The sequence below is a fragment of the Taudactylus pleione genome, unplaced genomic scaffold (assembly GCF_031769625.1).
Source record: "Taudactylus pleione unplaced genomic scaffold, aTauple2 ptg000017l, whole genome shotgun sequence".
In the NCBI taxonomy this organism is placed as follows: Eukaryota; Metazoa; Chordata; class Amphibia; order Anura; family Myobatrachidae; genus Taudactylus; species Taudactylus pleione.
Genome location: NW_028284419.1, coordinates 14,242,576 through 14,267,534, shown reverse-complemented (window position 1 = coordinate 14,267,534; position 24,959 = coordinate 14,242,576). Strand labels below are relative to the sequence as shown.

Sequence of the window (24,959 nt, the reverse complement as noted above, 5' to 3'; positions counted from 1 at the left end):
CCTACGGAGCTGGTCACCTGCTGTGCTCCAGCAACACATTTATTTTATTTAATTAGTTTTATTATTTTCTAACATCTTTTTTAACACCTTTTAGGTACCCTTCGCCACCTCTCTAAAGGTGGTGTCCGGGTAGCTGGCGCCCTGTCCTTAATGAAGGCAGGAAGGAGTGCACAGTGCTTATACTAAAAGCACTGACCGCTCCTTACCGCCGCACACACAGCACTTCTACAAGCCGGGCTGTCGGCCAGTCTTCAGAAGCGGCTGCCGGTTAGGTGACTCCCCCTCAAGAAGGAAGTGCTGTTCGGAGGGAAGCCGTCCAGGGAGCGCAGTGAGTCTATCACCTGCGCATCCCCTGTCTCCTGCCCGCGGCCAGCGCGCGGGATGCAGAGAGCGCTATGGCGCTGGTAATAGAGCTTCTCCCCCTCTTCCCACTGCTGAGCGGCTGGAGGCTCCTGTTCAGCGGGGATTGAACAGCGGCTACAGTGCTGCTCATTGAATTGCATCTCCCCTCTCCCCGCTGCTGAGCACAGCGGGGCTTGCAGGGGGAGATGATTACTTAGTGTGGCAGCCATATTAGAGCCCCTGTGGGCTTGAGGAAGGGGGGCGGAGCTTAACAGCGCGGGCTCCCTGTCCCATTTACACGGCAGCAGCTGTAAGAACAGCGTGGCTGCTGTTTGTTTAACCCACTGTTGCCTGCATCTCTCCGTTATAGGTAGGGTGCAGCACATGCAGAAAGCTGATTCTCCTGACTACATCCCTGGCAAGAGGCTGTGAGTAATCACTGGGGTGTAAGTGCAGGGAATCTAATCTGTGGGAGGGGGTACCTCTTCCTCTGTGTCCCAACCAGCCTTCTGTTTTATTTCTAATTGGTGTACCTCTGGGTGACTGTGTGTATCTATGTCAAACAGAACAGAGAAACATCTTTTGAGCCGCTTTTGTTCCAAGTGTAACAACAAACTATCCAGGCCGCATGCCACTGGATCCAGTGATGCTAGTATAGCAATAGATCCACCGATGGCTATTACGGCCACACCTGCTCCTCCATTGGCCCCTGACATGGTAGGAGTAATGACGGATTTAACGTCGGAGTTAGCTGAGGCACGTAAGTCTCAGCCTCTTTAGGTGGCTGATTTAACCAAGTCTTTAGACACCCTGGTACAGCTTATGGGTACAGCGGCATCCGCACCCTTCATGACACACGTACTCTGACGACTGTTCTCCAGTCAGAGGAGTCGGATGATACATAAGAGGAGAATTGGAGGACACGTTACAGGACGGTACCTCTCAGGAGTTGGCGTCCACTTCTCCCGGGGTGGAATCTCTAATTTTGGCGGTTAGAAAAAAACACTGAATTTACCTAAGGATGTAATTCCTGCATTCCAGGAGTGTGAATTATTTCATGAACAAAGAGCTCGGTGGTTTTTCCGTTCTCACAGCAACTTCAACAGCAGCTCTCAGTGACCTGGAAACAACCGGATAAACGGTTCCAAATTCCGCCAGTTTCCGTCTAGCTACCCTTTTCCATCATCCATGATGGACAAGTGGGAAATGCCTCCTCCAGTAGATGCGTCCGTCTCCCGTCTCTCTAAGAAAACAGCACTCCCAGTATCGGGGGCTACAGTACTAAAAGATCCTTCGGATCGTAAGTTGGAGACAACGCTAAGATCTATTTATACTGCAGCGGGTGCTCAACTTAGACCCACCCTTGTTACCGCTTGGGTTAACAAGGCGGTGATTTGCTGGGCTGACCAGTTGATTACCGGTTTGGACTCTGGTACCTCCAGAGCAGAGTTACGTCTACTTGCGGAACACATATGTGAGTCTGCAGTTTACTTGGGCGAAGCTTCAAAAGATATCAGTCAGATTAGTGCTCGCATATCCGCTTCTGCTATTTCGGGGCGCAGAGCCCTCTGGTTGCGCGCTTGGCATGCGGATGCAGAATCTAAGCATGCGGTGGAGGGTTTACCATTCACTGGCGATATTCTCTTTGGCCCAGAATTAGCCAAATGGATATTCCAGTCCACGGGGGGTAAGTCTTCCTTCCTCCCGTCAACTGCTCCGACCCTCAGAAGATCTTACAATGGATCTTCGTTTCATTCCTTTCGTGGTAGAGCCAGAGGTGCTCCCACGCAACCTAGACACACGGTTGCACGTAGACCAGAGCCTACACCAGCAAAAAAAAAAAACAGGTGGCATGGTGGTCTTCCGTCCCACCTGGTACCGTCTGCAGTGGGAACCCATCTGCAGAACTTTCAACAAGTTTGGAACCACCAGACCTCTACAGACCCGTGGATCCGCAGACTAATTTCCCTGGGTTTCCGAATAGACTTCGAAGTCCCCCTCCACCTCGGTTCTTCACTACAAGTCTGCCAACACCTGTAGACAGGGTTCTACAGGAGGCTATCCAGTCTCTAGTGGTATCGTCTGTGTTAGTTCCAGTTCCGGAACATCAAGGAGGTATGGGATTTTACTCAAGCCTGTTTGTAGTACCCAAGCCGGATGGCTCAGTCAGGGCCCTTTTTAAACCTTGAACCTCTATCTGAAGATGTATCGTTTCAAAATGGAGTCTCTGCAGTCAGTCATAGCGAGCTTGGAACTAGGGGAGTTCCTATTATCCCTGGATTTCAAGGATGCCTATCTCCATGTTCCCATCTGGGAACCACACCAGACCGTTCTGCGTTTTGCCATATTGAAAGATCATTATCAGTTTCGGGCATTGCTGTTCGGGTTATCCTCGGCTCCCCGCATATTCACCAAACTCATGTCAGTCATGATCGCTCTCCTTCGGTCATCAGGAGTGAACATAATCCCTTATTTGGACGACCTGTTACTCAAGGCTCCATCGGTGTGTCTTCTATCAGATCATGCCTTACTGACATATTACACTCTAATCCAACACTGTTGGATAATCAACTTCAATAAGTCGAATCTCAGTCTGTCCCAGAAACTTCTGTTTCTGGGCATGATATTGGATACGAAACCACAGAGGTTTTCTCTTCCAACAGACAAGGCCAGGGATATCCGGTTATTGGTTCAACTGGTCCTCACACCAAAGAAGGTGTCAATGCTTCTTTGTCTGCATCTCTTGGGGAAGATGGTAGCTGCTTGCGGAGTGCTACAGATTGGCCGGTTCCACTCCAGGGTATTTCAGCTGGACCTGCTAACACAGGAGTCAGGGTCTCATCTGCTTCTACATCGACAGATCCGTCTGAGCCCGGTTACCAGAGTAGCCCTTCTTTGGTGGACACAATTCAACAATCTGTTAGCAGGCAGAAGATTTGGAGTGTGGGACTGGATCATCGTAACAACGGATGCCAGCCTTCGAGGATGGGGAGCAGTAGTCCTCGATTATTACTTTCAGGGTCGATGGTCCCCTCTAGAACAGAAGTGGCCCATAAATGTATTGGAACTCAGAGCGAATTACAAGGCTCTGATAGACAGAGATTTTAAAGACTCGTCCGGTAAGAGTTCAGTCCGACAACGCGACGGGCGTCACTTACATCAACCGCCAAGGAGGGACTCTGAGTCGCATGGCTATGCGAAAAGCAACTCAGATCCTCCGGTGGGCCGAGAACCAGTCAGAACGGCAGCTTCATCCAGATGTGTTCAACGCGCTGATACGTCAATGGGGATGTCCTCAGGTGGACATCATGGCGTCACGATTGAATCATCAGCTCCCATTATACGTGTCAAGTTGAGATCCGCAGGCGGAAGCAGTAAACGCTCTGACAAGTCCGTGGATCTACGACTTCATTTACATTTTTCCTCCGATTCCACTTCTTCCTCGTCTTTTAGAAAGGATAAAACAAGAGACAGCCTCTGTAGTTCTCGTGGCTCCAAACTGGCCTCGGAGAAGTTGTTGGATGATCAGTGGCCCCTTCCTCTGCGCCTGGATCTTCTACAGCAGGGCCTTTTCATACACCACAACTTAGCGCAGCTGCGTTTAACGGGTGGCTCTTGAAACCGATATCCTAAGACGCAAAGGTATCCCAGACACGGTTATTCCCACCATGCTATGCGCCAGGAAGCCAGTTTCGGCTGCGCATTATCATCGCATCTGGCGTGCTTATATCTCACGGTGTTCCAGTCAGGCTCTTCCATCTAGGACTTTTAGTTTGTCCCGGTTTTTTTTTTTTTTTTTTGCTTTTCTTTCAGACAGGTCTGGATTCTGGCCTTTGTCTGGAAGATGGTCCTCCTCTTGGCTCTCGCTTCGGCTCGTAGGGTTTCGGAATTGGGTGCTCTGTCCTATAAGCCACCTTACCTTGTGTTTCATGCCGATAGGGCAGAACTCCGGACAGTAGCCGCCTTCCTTCCCAGGATAGTGTCGGCTTTTCATATTAATCAGCCTATTGTGGTACCATCGTTGGTGGAGGACTCTGGTGGTCCTTCTACCTTGGATGGGCTAGGGCTCTCCGGATCTATGTTGCCAGGACAGCGTCCCTCCGTAAGTCCGAGTCACTTTTTGTCCTCTATGATGCTGTTCGCATGGGTTGGCCAGCATCTAAGCACGTTGGATCCGGCTGACTATTCATCAGGCTTATGTTAGTGCCGACCGTTGGCCTCCTTCGTCTATTTCAGCTCATCCCACACATTCTGTGGGTGCGTCATGGGCGGCCGGTAGAGGAGCCTCCACGTCACAGTTGTGCCGTGCGGCCATTTGGTCTTCAGTTCACACGTTGTCAGATTTTACAAATTTGATATGTTTGCTATGTCGGCATCCTGTTTTGGCCGCCTGCAGGCGCCGCAGAGCGCTCCCGCCCGTGGGGAAAACTTTAGGACGTCCCCAGCGTAAGCACCTCCAGTGTCCCCTAGTGGATGAAAGAGAAAATGGGATTTGGTACCTACCAGTAAATCCTTTTATCTGATTCCACAGGGGACACTGGACGCCCACCTCAGCGCTCTTAGCCTGCCTGTTCGGCTTGTTCCGTATGTTGTATGATTCAGTTATTGTGTGTTCTTCTCTCCCTTTTTTACTCCGCTTGTTCTCCATCTCCTCTCGGCCTTCATTTTCTAAACTGAGGGCTGGTGGGGCGTAGAGGGGGAAGAGCTTCACACTTCTAAATTATTTAAAGTGCCGGCTCCAGCTATCCACGCCGCTATACCCCAGCATAAGCACCTCCAGTGGCCCCTGTGAAATCAGAGAAAAGGATTTACCGGTAGGTACCAAAATCCCATTTTTTTTATTTTTTTTTGCGGCTAAATGCAATTTGCGATGCAACTTGGATGCACCAGTGCTGTGCTGATTAATTTAATATGTGACACTTTTATATCTGTGTGCGACTTATGGTACATACACACGGGACGATTCACTCCATGTGTGTCCCCGACAGGGGTGTGCTCAGTGTTGTGAACAACACTGAGCACAAACACTGAACGAAATCTAGAACTATTTAGTTCAGTGCCGGGCTCCCTCCCTCATCCCCGAACTTGTTCAACCTGACAATATCGTCCGGTTTGATGGGAGGTTCATGCGATGAACGTTAACTGCCAACTACAAAGGGGAGCGCGCATTGGTAGTTATCGTTCATCGTTTTGGGGCTGAAACTGAACGATTTTTTGGACATTACGATTTTTTTTCTGAACGTTATCGATCAGTCGTCCAAAAAATCACTGCGTGTGTACGCACCTTAAGGGCCATATTCAATTAGGAGCGGAAAGCAGTTTTCGCCCATTTTTTGGCGAAAATTTTGCCTGAAAATTTAACTCCGTATTCAATTCCAGTCCGTTTTCACCTATGCGAAAAGTCAATGCACTGAATTGGGAGAAACTTTTTCTCCACAGATAAAAAGTGCAAAATCTATATTTTGGGGTGCAGATGCTGGGAAACCACTCGGAACCCCTGGTACACCCCTGCAAAGGACAATTCACCCAAAAAAAGAAAAAACTGCCAGGAATACCCCAAAAAACTCCTTCGAAATTTGGGACTAAAAAGAAAAAATTGGAGGGGGGACAACTACAAAAACTAGCTAAATAAGCTTCTGGGGGTGCTCTAAGAAGGGGCCAAGTGTTTTTGGTATTGTAGGTGCTTGTATGACGGAGGAATTTCACTTTTTTTTAAAACTTCACTTTAGAGACAATAAAATATGCTAGTACCCATTTTCAAGCACCCCAAATTGATAGAACTACTTATTTGCACCAAAAAACACTGCTTTATGCCATTCTTCCACACTTCTACCTAGACGCTAATAGCAACCAATTACCACCACTTAAGTACCCTAACTAGTTCCATTATGACTAATACTAACCTATCATAATGATTTCCGTAGTCAGACCATCTCTTTCTGGGGTACACAGTTATTCCCCCATTTTATCCTGCACTTTTCGCCTGGTTCACATTCGATGGGTCCCGTTTTTGCCTGTTTGGCAATTGAATACGGAGTAAATCGGGAGCGCGCATGAAAAGTTTTCACGTCCAAAACAGGCGAAGGTGGCGAAAAGTCAGGCAGGCGGAACTTTGTCGCCGATGCGAAACTAATTGAATACGGCCCTTAGTCTCTCAATCAGCATGTGAAGTGCTACAATGCAACAGCCACAGCTTTTTTTCCACGCCAAGTGCCATTTACAGTCTCCGTTGCACACAGATATGCAAGTGTCACATATCAAATTAATCCGCAGTCTCCTGGAGCTTCCTCGTCGGATCACATTGTGACATCGATTAATTTTCGCCACAAAAAGACACCAGACGCTAGCAAAGCTGCACATGCCCTGGCGGCTCACTCACACCAGGGATATGGCACTTCATGGTGCGTTGAGGCTAGATGAGCAAGGACACATCTGTATATTACAAAGACACATTAATTTCACTGACTGATTTGCTTTGGTATATAACATTTTCCACTTAATCAAATTTGTTCTCGCCACTTTTGAGGTGGCATAGTGTGCCAAATTAGCCTTTTTGTTGGAAACTCATTGTTATTTTTAGATCTTTTATTTAAGCCCCATTTTCCGATGTTCCACCGCTGGTATTTATGCTGTAGAATTTTCCTTTTCAGATAAAGTAAAGTTATTCGGAGTGAGTCATTTGTTTTCATTTACTCTTATTCTGTGTATTTTCTTTTATTGTTGAGCATATTGTTGCCACTGTATTTCCTATTGTACACATGCTGTGCTTTGTACATAATTATTTCATGTGACAAATAGGGAATTGAGCAGAGATAGCTTGGAAAAATACTAATATGGTCACAAGGAACAAAAAAATAAAATGTTCCATGTTTGGCGCACCATGGGTCCTGTCTGTGCTGTTGCAGATTATAATACTTGCTCAAATCCAACAGCCGTTTAGAAGATAAAATAAAATGAGTATATAAAGGCTATATTTTGAAAATACACTTTTATATTTGTGTGATGCTTCTATAAACAGGTTGGCTTTATCTTGACCTTTGATTATATGCTTAAAATGTGTCTTCTTTCTAATAGAAATATTTTTTGCGCTCATTATAATTAAAGCTTACCTGTCATGTGACGCAGTCCTCACCACAAACACATGCAAATTAGGTGCTTGTTTGGTAGTTAGGAAATAAACTTTATAAGCTCATAAAATATCCCCCGACAGATTGGGCTAGCCTGGGTGTATCGGGAATAATTCTGTGCTGTGCATGGCGGTCAGAGACTAGCTGATTGGACACAATCTCTCAACACTATAGTACAGTAGGAGTCCAGCCTGGGAGTGATACATTACAGCAGCTGGTCTGCCTAGAAGTTATGGTGTCCTGATAATGGGACCTGTAGACCTACCGCAGTTGCAACATTTCTGTAAAGAGACTATTAGGATTAAAAATGATCTATATGTAGACTGCTGTGTAGTATTGTTTTAATAGGCACTATAATGAAATTTGATCAAAGGCATGTGACTACATTTATTATTTGGTAGCTCAGAATAAGCCATTGTTTTCTATTCTACATATTTACAGAGTTATTTTAATCGCTTCAGTTCCAACAAGGTTGGAAACTAATTATAAGTAAGTATACAACTTCCACTTGTTATACCTCCGTGCTTTCATTTTCTTACCTCCCCAATAAAGTAATTCAGATTACACAAGTCTTCTACATCAAAATCTGTCTGGTACTGGCAGCTAACTAGCACATTCAGCACTTTAGGTTGACACTGCAAAAATGTAAGATTGGTTTTAATCACCATATATGAACATCGAAAGCATAGTCTCACAATGCTAGGGACTTCTGTTAATATCATTTTGTATAGAAAACTTTTGTGGATTAAATTGAACAAACACACTTGTGTAATTTATACCACTTTCAGACAGAAAAATCCCAAAAACCCGGGTTTTTCCCGTATTGTTCAACCTGGGAAGGACCCGGGAATTTGCTCCTAACCCCCTTTCACACAGCACATAATTCCCGGGAAATTCCTGGGTAGACCCCTTTCACACAGAACCCAGATTATCGCTGCAATATACAGTGTGTCATAATAAATGGACTGCTTTTATGGCACACAGAGATGAGGTCATGAAAAGTGGGTGGTGTCTGCTCACTGCATACATACAATAACATTGCATAACAAGACTTGTGTCGTCTATGCTATCAAATTTTTTTTATTTGAAAGCCTCATGTTATGTACATGTTATGTACATGTTATGTCACATGTAATACTTGCTGTATTACATTTTTTAAAGTGCTTCTTTTATTTTTCAACAAATATGCATTAGCCATTAACAACATGGCCTTAATGCATTCAATAATTTAAATATATATAAATATATATATATAAAGACAATAGAAAAATAGGTTGTGCTGTCATGGAACTGAAAAATATAATAGGGGCGGCACCCCAACTATTAGAACTGTGTGTCAGGGCCAGCCTTAGAAACGACACATGTACAGTATACATTTGGTAATACAGCGGCCACACATGGGAGAAAGCTCACGACTGGCCTGTTAAGTGCAGTATACAAATTTTTAAATACAAAACAAATGGAGGTAATGTGTGTACATTCTAAATTAGGTACACCCCCATATATACACATAGCTGACTTAAAGGGCACCCACACATTGCCCTAAGCTCTTGCCAGGCCTGTTAACGGCAGGATAAACAATATTGTCAAAAACAACAAGCTTCAACAAAAAAGAAATATAAAGTAGACAGCAACCATGTAAAACATCATACAAGTCTACAACTGTCTATAGGCAGTGCTGACAATAGTACTAAGTGGAGTGTTATGATGAGTGCCATCTGAATAACTATGCACTCTGCCATCCTGTGTATTAATCCCCGTGCCATCTGCATAAGTATGCACAGTGCCATATTGATTATTATTTCCTGTGCCGTCAGGATTATTATGCACAGTGACATGTGGAGTGCTAGGCACTGTGCCCTCTGGACTGGTATTGGCATGTGGACTGCTCTGTACAGTGACATGTATATTACTATTCCCTGTGCCATCTGGATAACTATGCACTGTGCCATGTGGAGTAGCATGAGGTGGATTGGAGGGGTTACTTTGCAGAAATGGTAGCCCTCTGCTATGCTGTTGGTAATTTCTAACAGGACCCTCAGAGTACTGAGGAGGATACATTACATAAGGTTGTGGAGTGTGTAACCTAGACACTAGACCGTTAAGGAAGGACATCTGTGCCTCTCTGTTTTCACGTGAAATTCGTTCGTGTAGACCAACAAGCTGACTGACAAATGAATTTTGTAACTCTCTTTCATTGTCAAAGAAGCGCTGGAGTCGGGCATCCTCCTGTGCCTGGAATTCAACATCAGAATCTCGCAGCTGATTTACCAGGATTCTGGTCATTGTGCGCGTTGCTAGCTCCATCTTGGAAGTTTTTTTCTTCCGCTCTGGTACTTGAAAGACTAGGAATAGAAGAAAAGAAAAAATATATTTACAAATGAATTCAAAGCCGTAATGTAAACATATATGTGCTTGCGGCCTACTGCACACTAGCTTCACATTGCAACAGATACATTGAGTTTAGATTTCAGCATAGTAAAATCAGCATAGTCATACTATAATGACAAGTCTATACAGGACAATGTTAACATCCCAAAAATAGTGGCTGTATAGTAACTTACTGTTCCTGCGCAATGTCGGAGTCTCAGTCTGTGCAGGAGTTGGCATCCCACTCGTACTGCTTCCATTCGCCTCAACCACACCCTCAAGTGTATTGGTGTCTGGGTCCCCTGTGGCAGCCATCGGATCTGTGTCACTTATGTCTGTGATGTCATCAAAGAGTATTGGTGGTGTCATTGGGCAGGATTGGCTGTTCTCCGGGGTAACACTTCGTGAAGATGCACAACTAGACGATGATATGGCAATGGGATTAACCAGTGCAGAATTGCCAAAGACTTCATTACACTGATCGTAGTAAACCCATTCCATTCTGGCAGCACCACTTTTCCGCCTGTTATGGTCGTGAACTTTGTTTTAGTATTTGCGTAGAGCTTTCAGTTTGTTCACTACCTGCTGCTGGGTCCGCACAATGCCCCTTGAGGTGAGGACCTTGGCTATGTTTGTGTAGACTATCGCGTCCTTCACTGTGCCACTGATCTGTTTGTGGATCTCCTCCTCCCCTCTGACTGCCAGCAGCTCACGGATCTCCTCATCCTTCCAGTGCGCCATGCTTCTCTCTCTCTCTCCTTTTCTGCAGTACAATTATGACATCCAACACCAGCGCCACTGCCCCGCCCGCTCTGCCAATCAGGGAGACCCAGCCAATCAGCCTATGCACCGCCATCTCAGCCAATAAGCACTGTTTACTATGCCCGGAGTTGAAAAACCCGGGTCGGCGCCTTTCAGACAGCCGCCAACCCGTGTAAGACCCGGGAAAAACGCTGGTAAATACCTGGGTCGAAGTACCGGGAATCAGGTCCCGTGTTGACCCTTTCAGACAGAAAAAAAAGCCGGGTCGACCCGGCAAGAGCCGGAAAATTACCGGGTTCTTTTCTCTGTCTGAAAGGGGTATTATTAGGCTTTTTCCGTATTTTTATATCATTGAATGTAAAGAGTACAGCTGTGTCCTCATACACTATTGCTGTAGTCGTGACAAACGGCCCTTCTCGGCGTGCCAGATCCCATGTAACTGCTTCTATTTAGGTCTTACTTTCGCCCTTCTCAGTCACAAACAAATGCCACAAACCGCTTCACGAGACCACACTGATTAATTTGATATGAGACACTTGTCTGACTCTGTATACAAAGTGCTACGATGAAGCGGCTGCTTCATTTAGTGATTCAGTCACAATCCGATATACAGTCAGGTGCATAAATATTGGGACATTGACAGAATTTTCATATTTTGGCCTCTATTCACCACCACAATGGCTTTTAAATGAAACAAACAAGATGTGCTTTAACTGCAGACTTTCAGATTTAATTTGAGGGTAATTACATCCAAATCAGGTGAACAGTGTAGGAATTACAACTGTTTCTATAAGTGCCTCCCACTTTTTAAGGGGCCAAAAGTAATGGGACTATCAACTCAAAAGCTATTTCATGGACAGGTGTGGGCTATTCCCTCGTTATTTCATTATCAATTAAGCAGGTAAAAGGTCTGGAGTTGATTCTAGGTATGACATTTGCATTTGGAATCAGTTGCTGTCGACTCTCAATATGAGATCCAAAGAGCTGTCACTATCAGTGAAGCAAGCCATCATTAGGCTGAAAAATCAAAACAAACCCATCAGAGAGATAGCAAAAACATTAGGCGTGGCCAAATCAAGTGTTTGGAACATTCTTAAAAAGAAAGAACTCATCGGAGAGCTCAGCAACACCAAAAGACCCGGAAGACCACTGAAAACAACTGTGGTGGACGACAGAAGAATTATTTCCCTGGTGAAGAAAAACCCCTTCACAACAGTTGGCCAAATCAAGAACACTCTCCAGGAGGTAGGTGTATATGTGTCAAAGTCAACAATCAAGAGAAGACTTCACAAGAGTGAATATAGAGGGTTCACCACAAGATGTAATAAACCATTGGTGAGCCTCAAACACAGGAAGACCAGATTAGAGTTTGCCAAACAACATCTAAAAAAGCCATTACAGTTCTGGAACAACATCCTATGGACAGATGGGACAAAGATCAACTTGTACCAGAGTGATGGGAAGAGAAGAGTATGGAGAAGGAAAGGAACTGCTCTAGTAGCAAGCAGGGCCCCAAAACAAGTGGAACGAATCAGAGTACTCTACAAACAAGTGGAACGATTCCAGTCTCCCACTGGACCTCAGAACTGGACTTCTTCTGGACTACACCTTGACTCCCTATGAACTTCTGGAGCTTGCACTCCGTATCTGAGAACTTACAAGCTGGCATTGTCTGGTCCCTATGTGATTTTGGCAGCTCTCTATGATCCAAAACATACCACCTCATCAGTGAAGCATGGTGGTGGTAGTGTCATGGCGTGGGAATGTATGGCGGCCAATGGAACTGGTTCCCTTGTATTTATTGATGATGTGACTGCAGACAAAAGCAGCAGAATGAATTCTGAAGTTTTTCGGGCAATATTATAAGCTCATATTCAGTCAAATGCTTCAGAACTCATTGGACGGCGCTTCACAGTGCAGATGGACAATGACCCAAAGCATACTGCAAAAGCAACCGAAAAGTTTTTTAAGGCTAAAAAGTGGAATGTTATGCAATGGCCAAGTCAATCCCCTGACCTGAATCCGATTGAGCATGCATTTCACTTGATGAAGACAAAACTGAAGGGAAAATGCACCAAGAACAAGCAGGAACTGAAGACATTTGCAGCTAGAGGCCTGGCAGAGCATCACCAGGGATGAAACCCAGCGTCTGGTGATGTCTATGCGTTCCAGACTTCAGGCTGTAATTGCCTGCAAAGGATTTGCAACAAAATATTAAAAAGTGAAAGTTAGATTTAGGATTGTTTAGTTTGTCCCATTACTTTTGGCCCCTTAAAAAGTGGGAGGCACTTATAGAAACCGTCGTAATTCCTACACCGTTCACCTGATTTGGATGTAATTACCCTCAAATTAAATCTGAAAGTCTGCAGTTAAAGCACATCTTGTTTGTTTCATTTCAAAGCCATTGTGGTGGTGAATAGAGGCCAAAATATGAAAATTCTGTCAATGTCCAAATATTTATGCACCAGACTGTACAAGTGTCACGTATGAAATTTTTCAGTGCTGTCTCGTGAAGCGGTTTCTCACATCCAATTTCGACTAGGATACATTTTTAGGCGCAAGACACTTGTCGCAAGGCGAAATGCATAGGGCCTGGCGGCTAACTCACTCTAGGCATCTCGCGCCGCATGGCATATTGAGGCTAGGTGTATGAGGACAAATCTGTATGTTTAATGGTTGAAAACCTTGATTTGCACATATTCTGTTTTGTTCTTGTATTCACTAATATTATTGTGTACAGATCTCCACCGTTTATATATAAAAATGCCACGACTATTGTTCTATTATCCTATATGGCAGTGTAATGATGGCGCATTTCTGACTGTTACTAGTAGATGATTAGAGCATATAATCTAAACCTAAAACATACGACTGTCATTTATATTAAAGACATTGCGGTGCTGGAGAGTTCAGTATTACAGCAATATAACGAGTTATTATCAGATATGTTTTGGACCTTTCCTTAGAAATGTAGTTATAAAACTTGAAGTGGCGTAGTATAAATAGTGTAATATCCAAAGTGTTTCATCAGAGGTTCATTAAGGACTCTTATAAACTGAAGAGACTGCAAGTCTTGGATATGTTCATAAAGAACTATTATGAAATAGTTTGCTTATGTATGTCATCCATTATTTTTTTATAGAACAGGAGTTTGGCAACGCAGTGGGAGAGCAATGTGTTGTTGAAATGCCTGGATGTTCTGTATAAAAAATAAAAAAAATACCTTTCAAGTGTACAGCCCCCAGCTGTGCGTAAAATCCAGCCGAGGATTTACTGATCTGACATTCTCAGCTCTGCAGACCGAACTTGCTCGGAGGTGTGAACCTAGGGTTTTGCACCTAGTCTCTGACTTGTACTACAACTGCACAGCAAAAAAGGAAGGTTAATGATTTCCTGCCATTACTATTCCCTGCAACAGACCTGTGTTCCATGAGAGCCATGGCTGCATTCACACCTAGAATATTTGTAGCATACTAACATCGGTTGTCAGAAATACTTAGGAAGAAAAATGCGAAAATACATTGCTTAAAGAAAAATAAAATTATCCATTTAACTGAAAATATTAATGTGAATCTGGAATATTTTTTTTATTTGATAACCCATAAAAATTCCTAATTTGCTACAATTTGACTGGACATTGATGGTTTGTACTCCTTGCTAAATCCATCCATACACAAAATAAACTTTCCATTTTTGTTTACCGACTTTATTTGGACTAAACTGCAAAGGCATGGAAATTAATGCTTAACATTTATACATAATATTTGTGTTCTGTATATGGTCAGAAAACAACACTGTCTATATAGTCATACATTAGCAAGTGTTATGGGGCCCATAAATCAGCAATCACAATAAAACGATTCACCGATTCTGGGTTTCTTCCCCTCCCCCCCAATTTTACAGTTCTCCAATCCACCAATATGGCCCATACACTTCCGATGTATTTTAGGGGTTTGCAGATCTTTTTCATCCAAGATATGAAAGTGCTCATACTTCATCTCAAAGGGTCGTCCGTTTACTAGTCACATGTAAATAAGATTGTTCTATCAGCAAAACGGCTGATAGAGACAATACACTAGCAATCTACAGCCCCGTTTGGTCGCTGAAATCCAAAATACGGGACAACCGAATTTACTGATTCTGATCACTTTTTGGTCTGAATCCACAAACGGTGAACCTCTTACATTGCAGATATTTTTACACAGTCATCTGCAGAATGCAGAATTTCCTCATTTGATTACTGATATATCTAGAATTCTGTCAGTCTATCAAATATCAGAAGTATGTGCATACATGTTTATGTTGCAGCATTCTTTCATCTGGGGTGAGCTTCTATATTGTCTCTCTAATTTTTAATAGCAATAATAACGTGTATTAAGGCATCACATGAAAATTGTGATTGTTACAAGATGAGGCTGTCTTTGTTGTGGCCCTTCCGCTGGAGACCATGACAGTCTTAATATATGGCTAAAATAAGATGCAGTGTACTGCCACTAGGGTATAACCTACATCAGATTATGGTAGAATACACTGTTGGGTTTTTACAAGAACTGTGCTCCGCTGTGTAATGCTGGCCACACACATGGCGATCTGCACACGATCAGCCGATGTGTACGATTTCCCTTGAAACTCTCCCCGGCAGCTCTGCACACGATCTGTACACAATTTGGTGTCCAATCTTCATACGATCTCTCCGGCAGTCAGACTTTCACAGTGCATCGCCTCCTAGATTGTCAGATCTGCCCTACTGCACAGCAGATCTGACGATGCGATGTGCGACCAGCAGGGACGCGTATCGCATCGTGAGTGGGGACTCACGATTTACTCAGGATTTGGTCATATTTAACACGATCTGTCGTTCCAATGTGTCAAAATCGGCCAGATTGGGTAAAATATCGCTGTGTGTGGCCAGCTTAAGTCTGCCAGCCAATATAGGAAAATGCTTTATAATCACACCAGCCAGACATGGGTTAGTTCCACTGGCCTAACTAATTTCATTGCTTGGAGAAAGTGTCTATCCTGCTGTAATGGCAATCTCATTAATTAACACTGTTACTATAGAATTTTAATCACTCTGAGGACAAGAGTAGGAGGCATTTATGAAAACGTGATTATAGGAACTGCAAATAAGGTGATTAGAACCTGTAACACTGTATTCAATTAGTCGCGAAAAGTCGAAATCCGCAAAAAAGTATCGCCGATTGCAACTTTTCGCCGGTGGAAACTTATCTCCATATTCAATTGCAAACACTTTTCACGTACGCGAAAACGCGATGTATTGTAATAGGCAAAAAAGATTCGCCTATGAATAGGTGTCGAAAAAAAGTGCAAAATCGCTATTTTGGGGTGCAAAGGTGGAAAACCATTCTGCACCCTTGGGACAGCCCCCCAAATGATAACTGTACAAAAAAAAAAAAATAGGGGAAGACACCCCAAAAAATTACTTAGAAAATGTGGGCGAAAAAGTGCAATGTGGGTGTACAAACTTAAAAACTAGCTCTATAGACTCTTGGGGGGTCTGCAAGTAGGGGTGAGGTGTTTTTTGGTTTGCAGGTGCGTTTTTTAAGTCTTTTTAAACTTTACTTTAGCAACTTTAAACCATGCTTCCACACATTTTCATGTACCCCAAATTTGACAGGACTACTTGTTTTAACCCCAAAAAATGCTTAATGCTATTCTTCACCACTAGTGCAAAGACACTAATTAGAAGAAATTGACACATTAAGTACCCCAAATAGCTTTATTAGGGCTATTTGGCGGCATGTAAATTGAGACCCAATGTTAGTGCATCCTTTAGGGGGTGTCAGGCTGATTTCCCCAATTCTGACAGTACTTTTCACTGGGTTGCGTTTTGGCGTGTTTTGGAATTGAATACGGCGATTAGAGGGGCAATCTGTCGCTCCGGGTCTCGCACCAAAGGGGGCGAGCTGTCGATGTTGAGTGTCAGTGGAGAGATTTCGGCTCTGTTAGAGCTGAAATCTCCCTGGGGCTTGCGGCCACGAGACCCTACCACAAGGGTCTCGTCGCAAGCTGGCCGGTCACCCACAGCTATGCGAGCGGCCATGAGGCCGCACAAAAAAAAAAACGCCCTGATTCAGAGCAAGCGCTCTTTCAGAGCGTCCGGTTCTGAATCAGGGCCTGAGTGCATAGAACTCTTTCCATCCTCCCCTCAGAATTCTTAGCTTCCATGTCGAACTGCTCTCAATTAGTTTTCATTAGTTTCCTGCAGCATTAGTCAGAAGTAGACCGTCTGCTACTTCCTTGCCAGCACAATGGCCGTTTGGGCAGAATGTTTTCCTATTTATTGGTTTCGGTATATGTAGTTGTTACAGACTTGATGCTTTTTCATTGACCAAAGCCTTAAAGTCGGTTTCCCACTGCTGTTGAGTGCACACCTGCATATCTGCATATAAAACAAGATTAGGAAAGCACCCCACTCCCTTGTGCTTGTAAGTTAACAAAGCATGCATCGCCCCCCAACAGACGCTGCTGTGTCACTGCTGCTCCTGACCACAGGTGAAACTAGGTATTCAATGTTTAAAACCAATAGGTTAAATCCTCTTTCCCTCATGCCTTCCCGATTTGAGGGAGTTTCTCACCTTTTGTGACCTGGCTTAGGCACCTTTTATTAAATTCTTATGGTTGGGAGTCCTGTCACATTAACCAATGCTCTGCAGAGAGTGGCATGGCAATGCCCTATTGTGACATGTACATGTGAAATGTTATTGTGATATGTCCCAATACCATAAATCAGGATTTGGATTTTATTGGCGTAAAAAAAATATATATATATATATATATATATATATATATATACATACAAACACTAGTAAAAGCATAGTTTTTACCAACAGTTGATAACCAACCTACTTGAAATAATGTCTTTTACAGATGCACCCAGTTACATTGTTGCTGATCGCGCAACAAGCGTGTGCCTGCATACACTACAGTATGCTATGGCGCGTACTGCGATCACACCATGCATTCCTATGGAGGCACAGGTGCGAACGCAGTGCGTGTATCCGCTCGTGGGCCCGATTTGCCGTACCAGCGACAAGGATGTAGGTAGGCATATCTGTACTTTCCTGAAACTGTACCTATTGGTAATGTTATTAAATTAAAATACAGTGTTCTAGTATTGTGAGGTCCTCTTAGCATTTTCATGTTTGATCAGTGTATGGTCTGATGTCTGTGCACAAGTGCAGTCAGAGTAAGGTCTGTGTAAAGTGTTTGGGCAGTGTATGGTCTCATGTCGGTGTACAGTGTTTGCTCAGTTTATGATCTGATGTCAGTATACAGTGGGCCTGATTCAGATGTGGACACAAATGCCATCGCAGCTGTGATCTTTGTGAAAATAGGGTAATTAGCCACTCTCCATCCAGTGCTTAGAGACGCCCACAGAAATCATCTGACATCCACCGCTCACGTACAAAACCGGAAACATTGAACTCCGATCAGACGGCTTCTGAGTAAAGGGGCATATCCACTACACGATAAATGAATGATAACGATATCGTAATCGTTCATTATACTGTGCAGTGGATATTGTGCCCACACTGAATGATATCGTCAGGATGGGCAGTATGTTCAGGCGATGACCGACGACGACCAGCGGGAGCGCTTCGCTGGTCATTCCCGGCATATCCACTGCACGATAATGCGGACGATGAATGATAACGATGTAGCTATCGTTCAATCATCCATTTATATCGTCTAGTGTATAAGCGCCTTAAGTCTAAACTGTCGCAGACATAGCAGCTCTCCAAACACTGAGAGGGCTCTCCTGCTGTGAGCGATAACGCAATGGCTAATTTATGGATGCCCCTAACCGTCTGACATAGGTAAAATGTAATAGTGAAAAGATACAATATAAATGCGCAATAAATTGGATTTAAAGCAGCTCCCACAACACCAATAAGAAAAGAAACATCAGTTTTCAAAATCAATGGAATAAAAGTACAAATTGTGAAGGGGATTGGTGCTAAAAAGACAAATGGAAATTCCAATAATAGATACCCGAATAACCGGAAACGTTTTTAAAGATAAAACTTACTTTCACATTATTCAACTAAATACAATGGACAAATGAAGGGGTGATCCCTCAGCCTCTCACCATAAGTGGATGCTGCGGTGGGCTAATGCTAGCAGAGCAAAAGGGTCCCGGGCTAGGTAGCTCGGCACCACCGCAGAAAGTGGGTGAGTCCTAAAGGCTGTAGATAAGAGTCCCCCAGGTGTAGGCAGCAAGCAGTCCATGCAACATGTTTAGGGTTCCAATAAACCCTTCTTCAGATACGGGTGGGATCTGAGGCTGAGGGATCAGCCCTTAATTTGTCCATTGTATTTATTTGAATTATGTGAAAGTATGTATTATCTTTGTTATTTGGATGTAATAAAAATTCCAAATTTTTAGCACGTTCCCGGTTATTCGGGTAATTATTTTTAGCACAAATTCCCTTCACTATTTGTTCTTTTAAACTATCTGACATGCCAGCGATTCTCTAGCATCCCACATTACCTCTCCAAACGCTGACTACCTGTCACTCACTTTGCAAGTGATTGGTACTCTGAGAGCGTAATTGCAATTTAATCGCTGCAGATTGGCAGTGCAACTTACACACATGCGCAACTAGGGTAAAACTACAACGTTCAAGGGCACAAAATGGTACAAACAAGAACATAATTTTACATATATAAATGATGACATAAATACATAGAGGGGAGAGGTCCCTGCTTGTGGGATTTTAGAATCTAGATTACTGTACTACATGTTCTTATTCTACATATTGTTGTCTGTCTTCCTGCACCAAAGAATATATATACGTTTGAGGAAACATTCTTGAGTATAAGCATTTATCTAACAGAAATCATCAGATTTTCATCTAGAGGAAGTGTTTTATTCTATGCTGTAAAAGTGTCAGTAGTCTCCATTGAACCTGTCCAAAAAATATTATCTGAAATGCACTTTGGAAATGTCTACAAACATGGGAAATGTCATTCATGGTACTAGATCTCTGTAGGGTGGTGAAGATTCATTGTATTATTGCTGGGAAGGGACCATATTTTCTTGTATGACAGGATACTAACTTTCTACAGTTTTGATCTCTGCTAAAATTGTCTGGTTCATGGTTAAAAGGGGGTGGTGGGTAGATTTTAGTTATCTCCTACTACCCTATTTCCATATAGCAAACATTCATTCAAGTTTCTTTAATGTATTGCCTACAATGAAAATATAACCTTTTATGATTTTCATTTCACTTATTCAGCTTTGAGAACAGACATTTTGGTGGGGTGCATCACACATTTATCTCAATTAAAAAAAAAGTCTAATTACTTTCATTAATTGTTACTTCGCTGGAATCCTAAGTGCTATTAGCATCATTGCAAAAGTATTCATGAATATATTTTTTGTCATCTAATCAGAAAACTTCTCATGGGGGAGAATTCAATTGTATTATGTGCGCCCGTTAGCAATGGGCGTCCGGAGCATTTCAATTGTTGCTCCGATCTGGCGAGAGTGCAGAGCGCGCCCATTACTTATCATGCTTGTCGTGCCCAAATGTACCAGGCTTAACCTTGAAAAGGGGCTAAACCTGTCTAAAGCCCTGGATAGAGCTCCCCAAACTACCGACTTTTTACCGATTTTCTGCTAGTCTCCTCAGGAGGCTGCAAGCAGAAATCCGGGCACCTGTGGCACTCGCGCCTGTTTGGCGCAGTAATTGAATTACACAGTTGGGTGCCCATTACTAATCCCCCCCCCCCCCATGATCTCAAGAGAACCTTCATTTAAAACAAATTGTTGTACAGTTTGCAACAACTTTAAAATAATGAAAATAGACAAAAGTTCCCAAACCCCCTTGTTTGGTCGTCCTATGTTACTGAGTGGATTCTCTTTGGGGTAGCTTCAATTGTTTGTACCTCCCGTAGCGCTCTCCTAAATTGCACGGGAGCTATACAATTGTATACGCAACTAGACCCTTTCTCGCATGGGATTAGCCATGTTAAGCAGCTTTTCCTGAGCTAAGTCCCGGATGCATTGCAGTCATAACACGATCTGCACTCTCGACCAGCCCCAAAACCCTACTTTATGTAAATTTCTGCTCTTACCTCAGGAGGTGCAGCCTCGGGGGCAGGTCGCGCAAAACAATTGAATTATGTCCAATGCGGTTTAGACGGGAGGTACAAACAATTGAATCCCCCATTAGTCTAGAGCACAGGTTCTCAAACTCAGTTCTCAGGACCCCAAACAGTGCAAGTTTTCCAGGTCTCCTCAGAGAATCACAAGTGCAGTAATTCGCTCCACCTGTGGATCTTTTAAAATGTGTCAGTGAGTAATGAATACACCTGTGCACCTGGGAAGTGATCTGGAAAAAGTGAAGTGACTTTGTCCAGGAATGATGATGTTTGTCCATGCAAGATGACGTTTTGCCTCTTTCTGAGTTCCTTTTTTTTGGAGGGAAAAATCCGAACTCGGCGTGCAAACTCGAACCTATCCGAGCCTGCACATCCCTAGTAATGATAGCAGATTCCCCATATTACAAGACTTCTAAAAAACTTTTTTCCTGCTGGGTGCAGGTTAGACAAATGACATCACATTGCTCACCTGGGGCTGACAGGCGCCATAATGGTTCATATCCAAATTGTCTGGCAGCAGTCAGGTGCGATGTCATTACGTGTAAAATTTCCAGTGAAACACGTTATGATCAACTCCTATATATGTATTCTTTTTATACAAACTTGTGTGATTGAGCTGAAACCAATTTCCATAGCCCAAACTGTTTACATTCTGCCTGACGACTATTTTGATCTTATAATCCTTATGTTTTTTCCAGATGCGATTTGTCAAGAATGTAAGTTCATGGAGGGAGATGAAACCAGGCTTCTACCATGGACATATTTCCTATTTGGACTTTGCAAAGTAAGATTTTTATTAGTCATTGTAACTTCTTCCTTTCCTGCTAGTTCAATGTGGCTGCAAATCTTTGCAGGATAATTTAGAGCCTAAGCAGAGCCACTTCTCATTAAGGAACGTCACCCTGTAGTGTGCACCCATGCTGAGAGCTTAAATTACCAATAGAATAATAACTTAATTTTGTTAAATATATCTTGTTAAACATCCTGAGTTTTTGTTCTGAGTATCTCCTGCATGTTTATTCTTTGGTCTATTTGTAAAACATACAGAAATGTTTCACCCGACCCCTTGTGTTGAAAGATTTTATAGCTAAACAAACTTGAGACTATGGAAATGTGGGGTTTAATCTCTGCATTTCCTCAGATATTAGAGTTAGCAGGCGAATGCACAGATTAAACAAACCCTGCATTTGTTTCCTAACAAAAAGTCCTGTCTTTTATTAGCCTTCAGCATTTCAGCTTTTGCTAAACGGCACCCCCTGACCATCCCCAGCCAGCCTTTGCTATAATGCAGGTCTAGGTGATATTTAGCACTACAGTTGCTGATCTGCCTCCCGTGGTGGTGCTCAGGTGCTTGGCGTCTAATCACCATGGCAGATGTAGTTTAGTATCAGGGGGAGTGCTGACCGTTACTTTGCTGTTTTCGCTCAGTGCATTTTTTTTTTTCTTGTGGAGACATTTACAATTTCTTTTTTCCGTATTTCAGATTTGGCGTGAAGAAAAAACCTATTTATATAAATGTAATAAGGGATCCTATAGAGAGGCTTGTTTCATACTACTATTTCCTACGCTTTGGAGATGACTACAGGCCAGGTCTGCGCCGGAGAAAGCAGGGAGATAAAAAGGTACAAGAGTGGCTGTGTTACGTTCAAAGTGGTTTATCTAATGTGCTTTCAGCAGTAAATGAGGTAACTTATACTGGGTACACACTTGTCGATTATATCGTTAATTCGATCAACAAATGATATATCGCCAGTGCGTCGCCGGGTGTGTACACACGATATGTCTGTGGACAATGTAGTTCACAGAGCTATACGGTTGGTCCTGCAGCACAGCCTATGCCTATATGTCTATAAGATATATCCGTGCATCTGCATGCGTGTGTGTGTGTGACCTGCCAATCTCCCATACACTGGCAGCAGGGATCGCCGACACTGACATCGAAACTGGGCGAGCAACTTTAAATGTCGCCCAGTTGTGAGGTGAGGTCAGACTTATCGAGCGGATGATTGGGAAATGTGTAATTGGCCGCTTGGATGGCGCATTGGACTGCTGACCATTGTCGTTTTAGTATGTACCCAGATTTAGATGCTGGTACCAATTTAAGATGAAGTTTCAATGGAACATACAAATGGAGAGCTCCCAAACCACAGGGGTCTTCAACAAGAAAGATCCACCATTTTACTATTTGTCGCTGGCTAAAATCTAAATGTTAGGTGGAGTTGTCCTGTAACCTTTCAGCTCCGTTTTGAATAATAACTGGTTAAAAAAAAAAAGCAACACTTGACAAAGGAGCCATCACATTCATTAAATAGTTATTTAAGGTATATGCTTTGTAATGTCTGCCATGCTTTTTATAAGGAAGTGTTGGGAAAGACAAAGAGAAACTTTATTGTAAGTTTCATTATTTTAGACCTAGCACTGCCTCTGTCATATCCCTACATAGCAGTAGTTGATCTGCAGATAATTTCTCACCACCTCCGGTTTACTGATCTCTCTAGTAATTGTGCTGTGGCAGTTGTCACAGAGACCAGAAGTAAGCATGTGACTGGTTAGAGGTTTAAGGTGGGTACACACTATACAGATATATCTGCAGATGATGGTTGTTCATACACACTGAACAACCATCATCTGTGCCTGTATCTGTCAGTGTGTACCCAGCTTTAGGTTGCTTCCTCTTTGTTACTACAAAATCATGTTTGGAGAATTTTGTTTTAGTGAGCACAGGTCAGTATTCAAAGGGGGAGAAACCTGGGACTGTGACGGATGAGAAACAATAGATTAGTTGCAATGAATGGAAAGTTGTTATTGCAAATATATATAATATATAATTATATTTCTGGTTAAAGCTCACTTTCATTTTACACTGTACATGGAATGGTGACAAATGGGCAGCATTAATAATAATAATAATAATTTAAAAAAAAAGGGTTTCAAATACATGTATATCACAGTTAGGGTCATCTGTAGTAGTCTGTGGTTTAACCCGTTCACTTCCAGCCATTGCTGTCCACAAAATACTCGCTCAATGAAGGGTTAATGTTGTATAATATGTTTGGCATTCAGATCTCACGATACATCTTTCTCTTCCAGACCTTTGATGAATGTGTAGCAGCTGGAGGATCCGACTGCGCTCCAGAGAAACTTTGGCTACAGATCCCGTTCTTCTGCGGCCACAGCTCAGAATGCTGGTAAGGAGAGAAAATTGGCTTAACTTATTAATTAAGTATCTTATCACTGTAATCGGTACTTAGCGAATCCAAGTTTATACTGGAGAAGGACATTAAAGATTAATGATTTTGAGGATCTCCATTAACTGATTTGCTGGTCGTGATTCTCTAGTGGGAGACTTTTTTTTTTTTTTTTTTCCTACATAAAGGAATTAATTTCAGAGTTATCCTACACTTAGAAAAGTTTTGTTAAAGCGTACTGGTCACCTGCGAACCATGAAGACAGCTATTTCTGTGCTAAACAAATGTTTGCTTCCAGGTGTATTCATAAGACTGCATTCTCTGTCACCTCACCGAGATGGGAGACCACATTCACTCATTCCCAGTTATTTGACCGGCTGCATTATCACAAACATATATTCAGTCCACATATTGCCACAAAACCGTGGCATCTAGGCCTGATTCTTAGATGGGCGCTATAGCACAGACGCTGCGTCTGTACACAATGGCTGTGCTAAAATAAGCAAAAGCCGCAGGAGGCGTTTTAGGTAAAAAGACGCCCACTACCAGCTTCTCTGATCCACTGCTGTATACGAGGATGCAGCATCTGATCAACTCTGTGAACTTCAAACATCTGAGTAACCCTCAGATTACTTAGTATGTCCGGCACAATCACACTGCCAGGGCAGCTGCATACAAGGACGCAGCCACTGGCTTCAACACGCCTGGAAAACTGGACCGAGATGCCCCCGTTTTCTGGGATCCGCAAGCAGTATGTCAATCATGCTGCGTCTTTGGGACAATGCAACTCGCAGAAACAGATCTGCACATCGGAGATTTACGGAAGTATCGAATTAGGGCCTCTATGTTTAAATGAAAGGTGCATTTGTCTTCTCTTATAAACCACTGGGATGCATTTATATATTTTAAGTGTTTGACTAGAGTGAAAACTTCTATTGTATTTTTCAAAATGAGTTACATACTGTTTTATAATGGAGATTTAATTGGCTTGGCTAGTGCAACCTATATTCAATAAGCCCCTTCAAAATGTAATAGCTAT

The 24,959-nt window shown here is 43.1% G+C and overlaps 1 protein-coding gene across 1 annotated transcript in view; it reads left to right on the top strand.

The window, feature by feature from the left end:
• Window positions 1-24,959, top strand: part of HS2ST1 (heparan sulfate 2-O-sulfotransferase 1) — a 182,867-nt gene that overhangs the window by 142,769 nt on the left and 15,139 nt on the right. Inside the window, exons 3-5 of the mRNA XM_088481942.1 lie at window positions 21,431-21,516; window positions 22,216-22,354; window positions 23,823-23,920. Of these exons, the coding sequence (XP_088338068.1) occupies window positions 21,431-21,516; window positions 22,216-22,354; window positions 23,823-23,920 (323 nt within the window). The remainder of the gene's footprint in view (window positions 1-21,430; window positions 21,517-22,215; window positions 22,355-23,822; window positions 23,921-24,959) is intronic.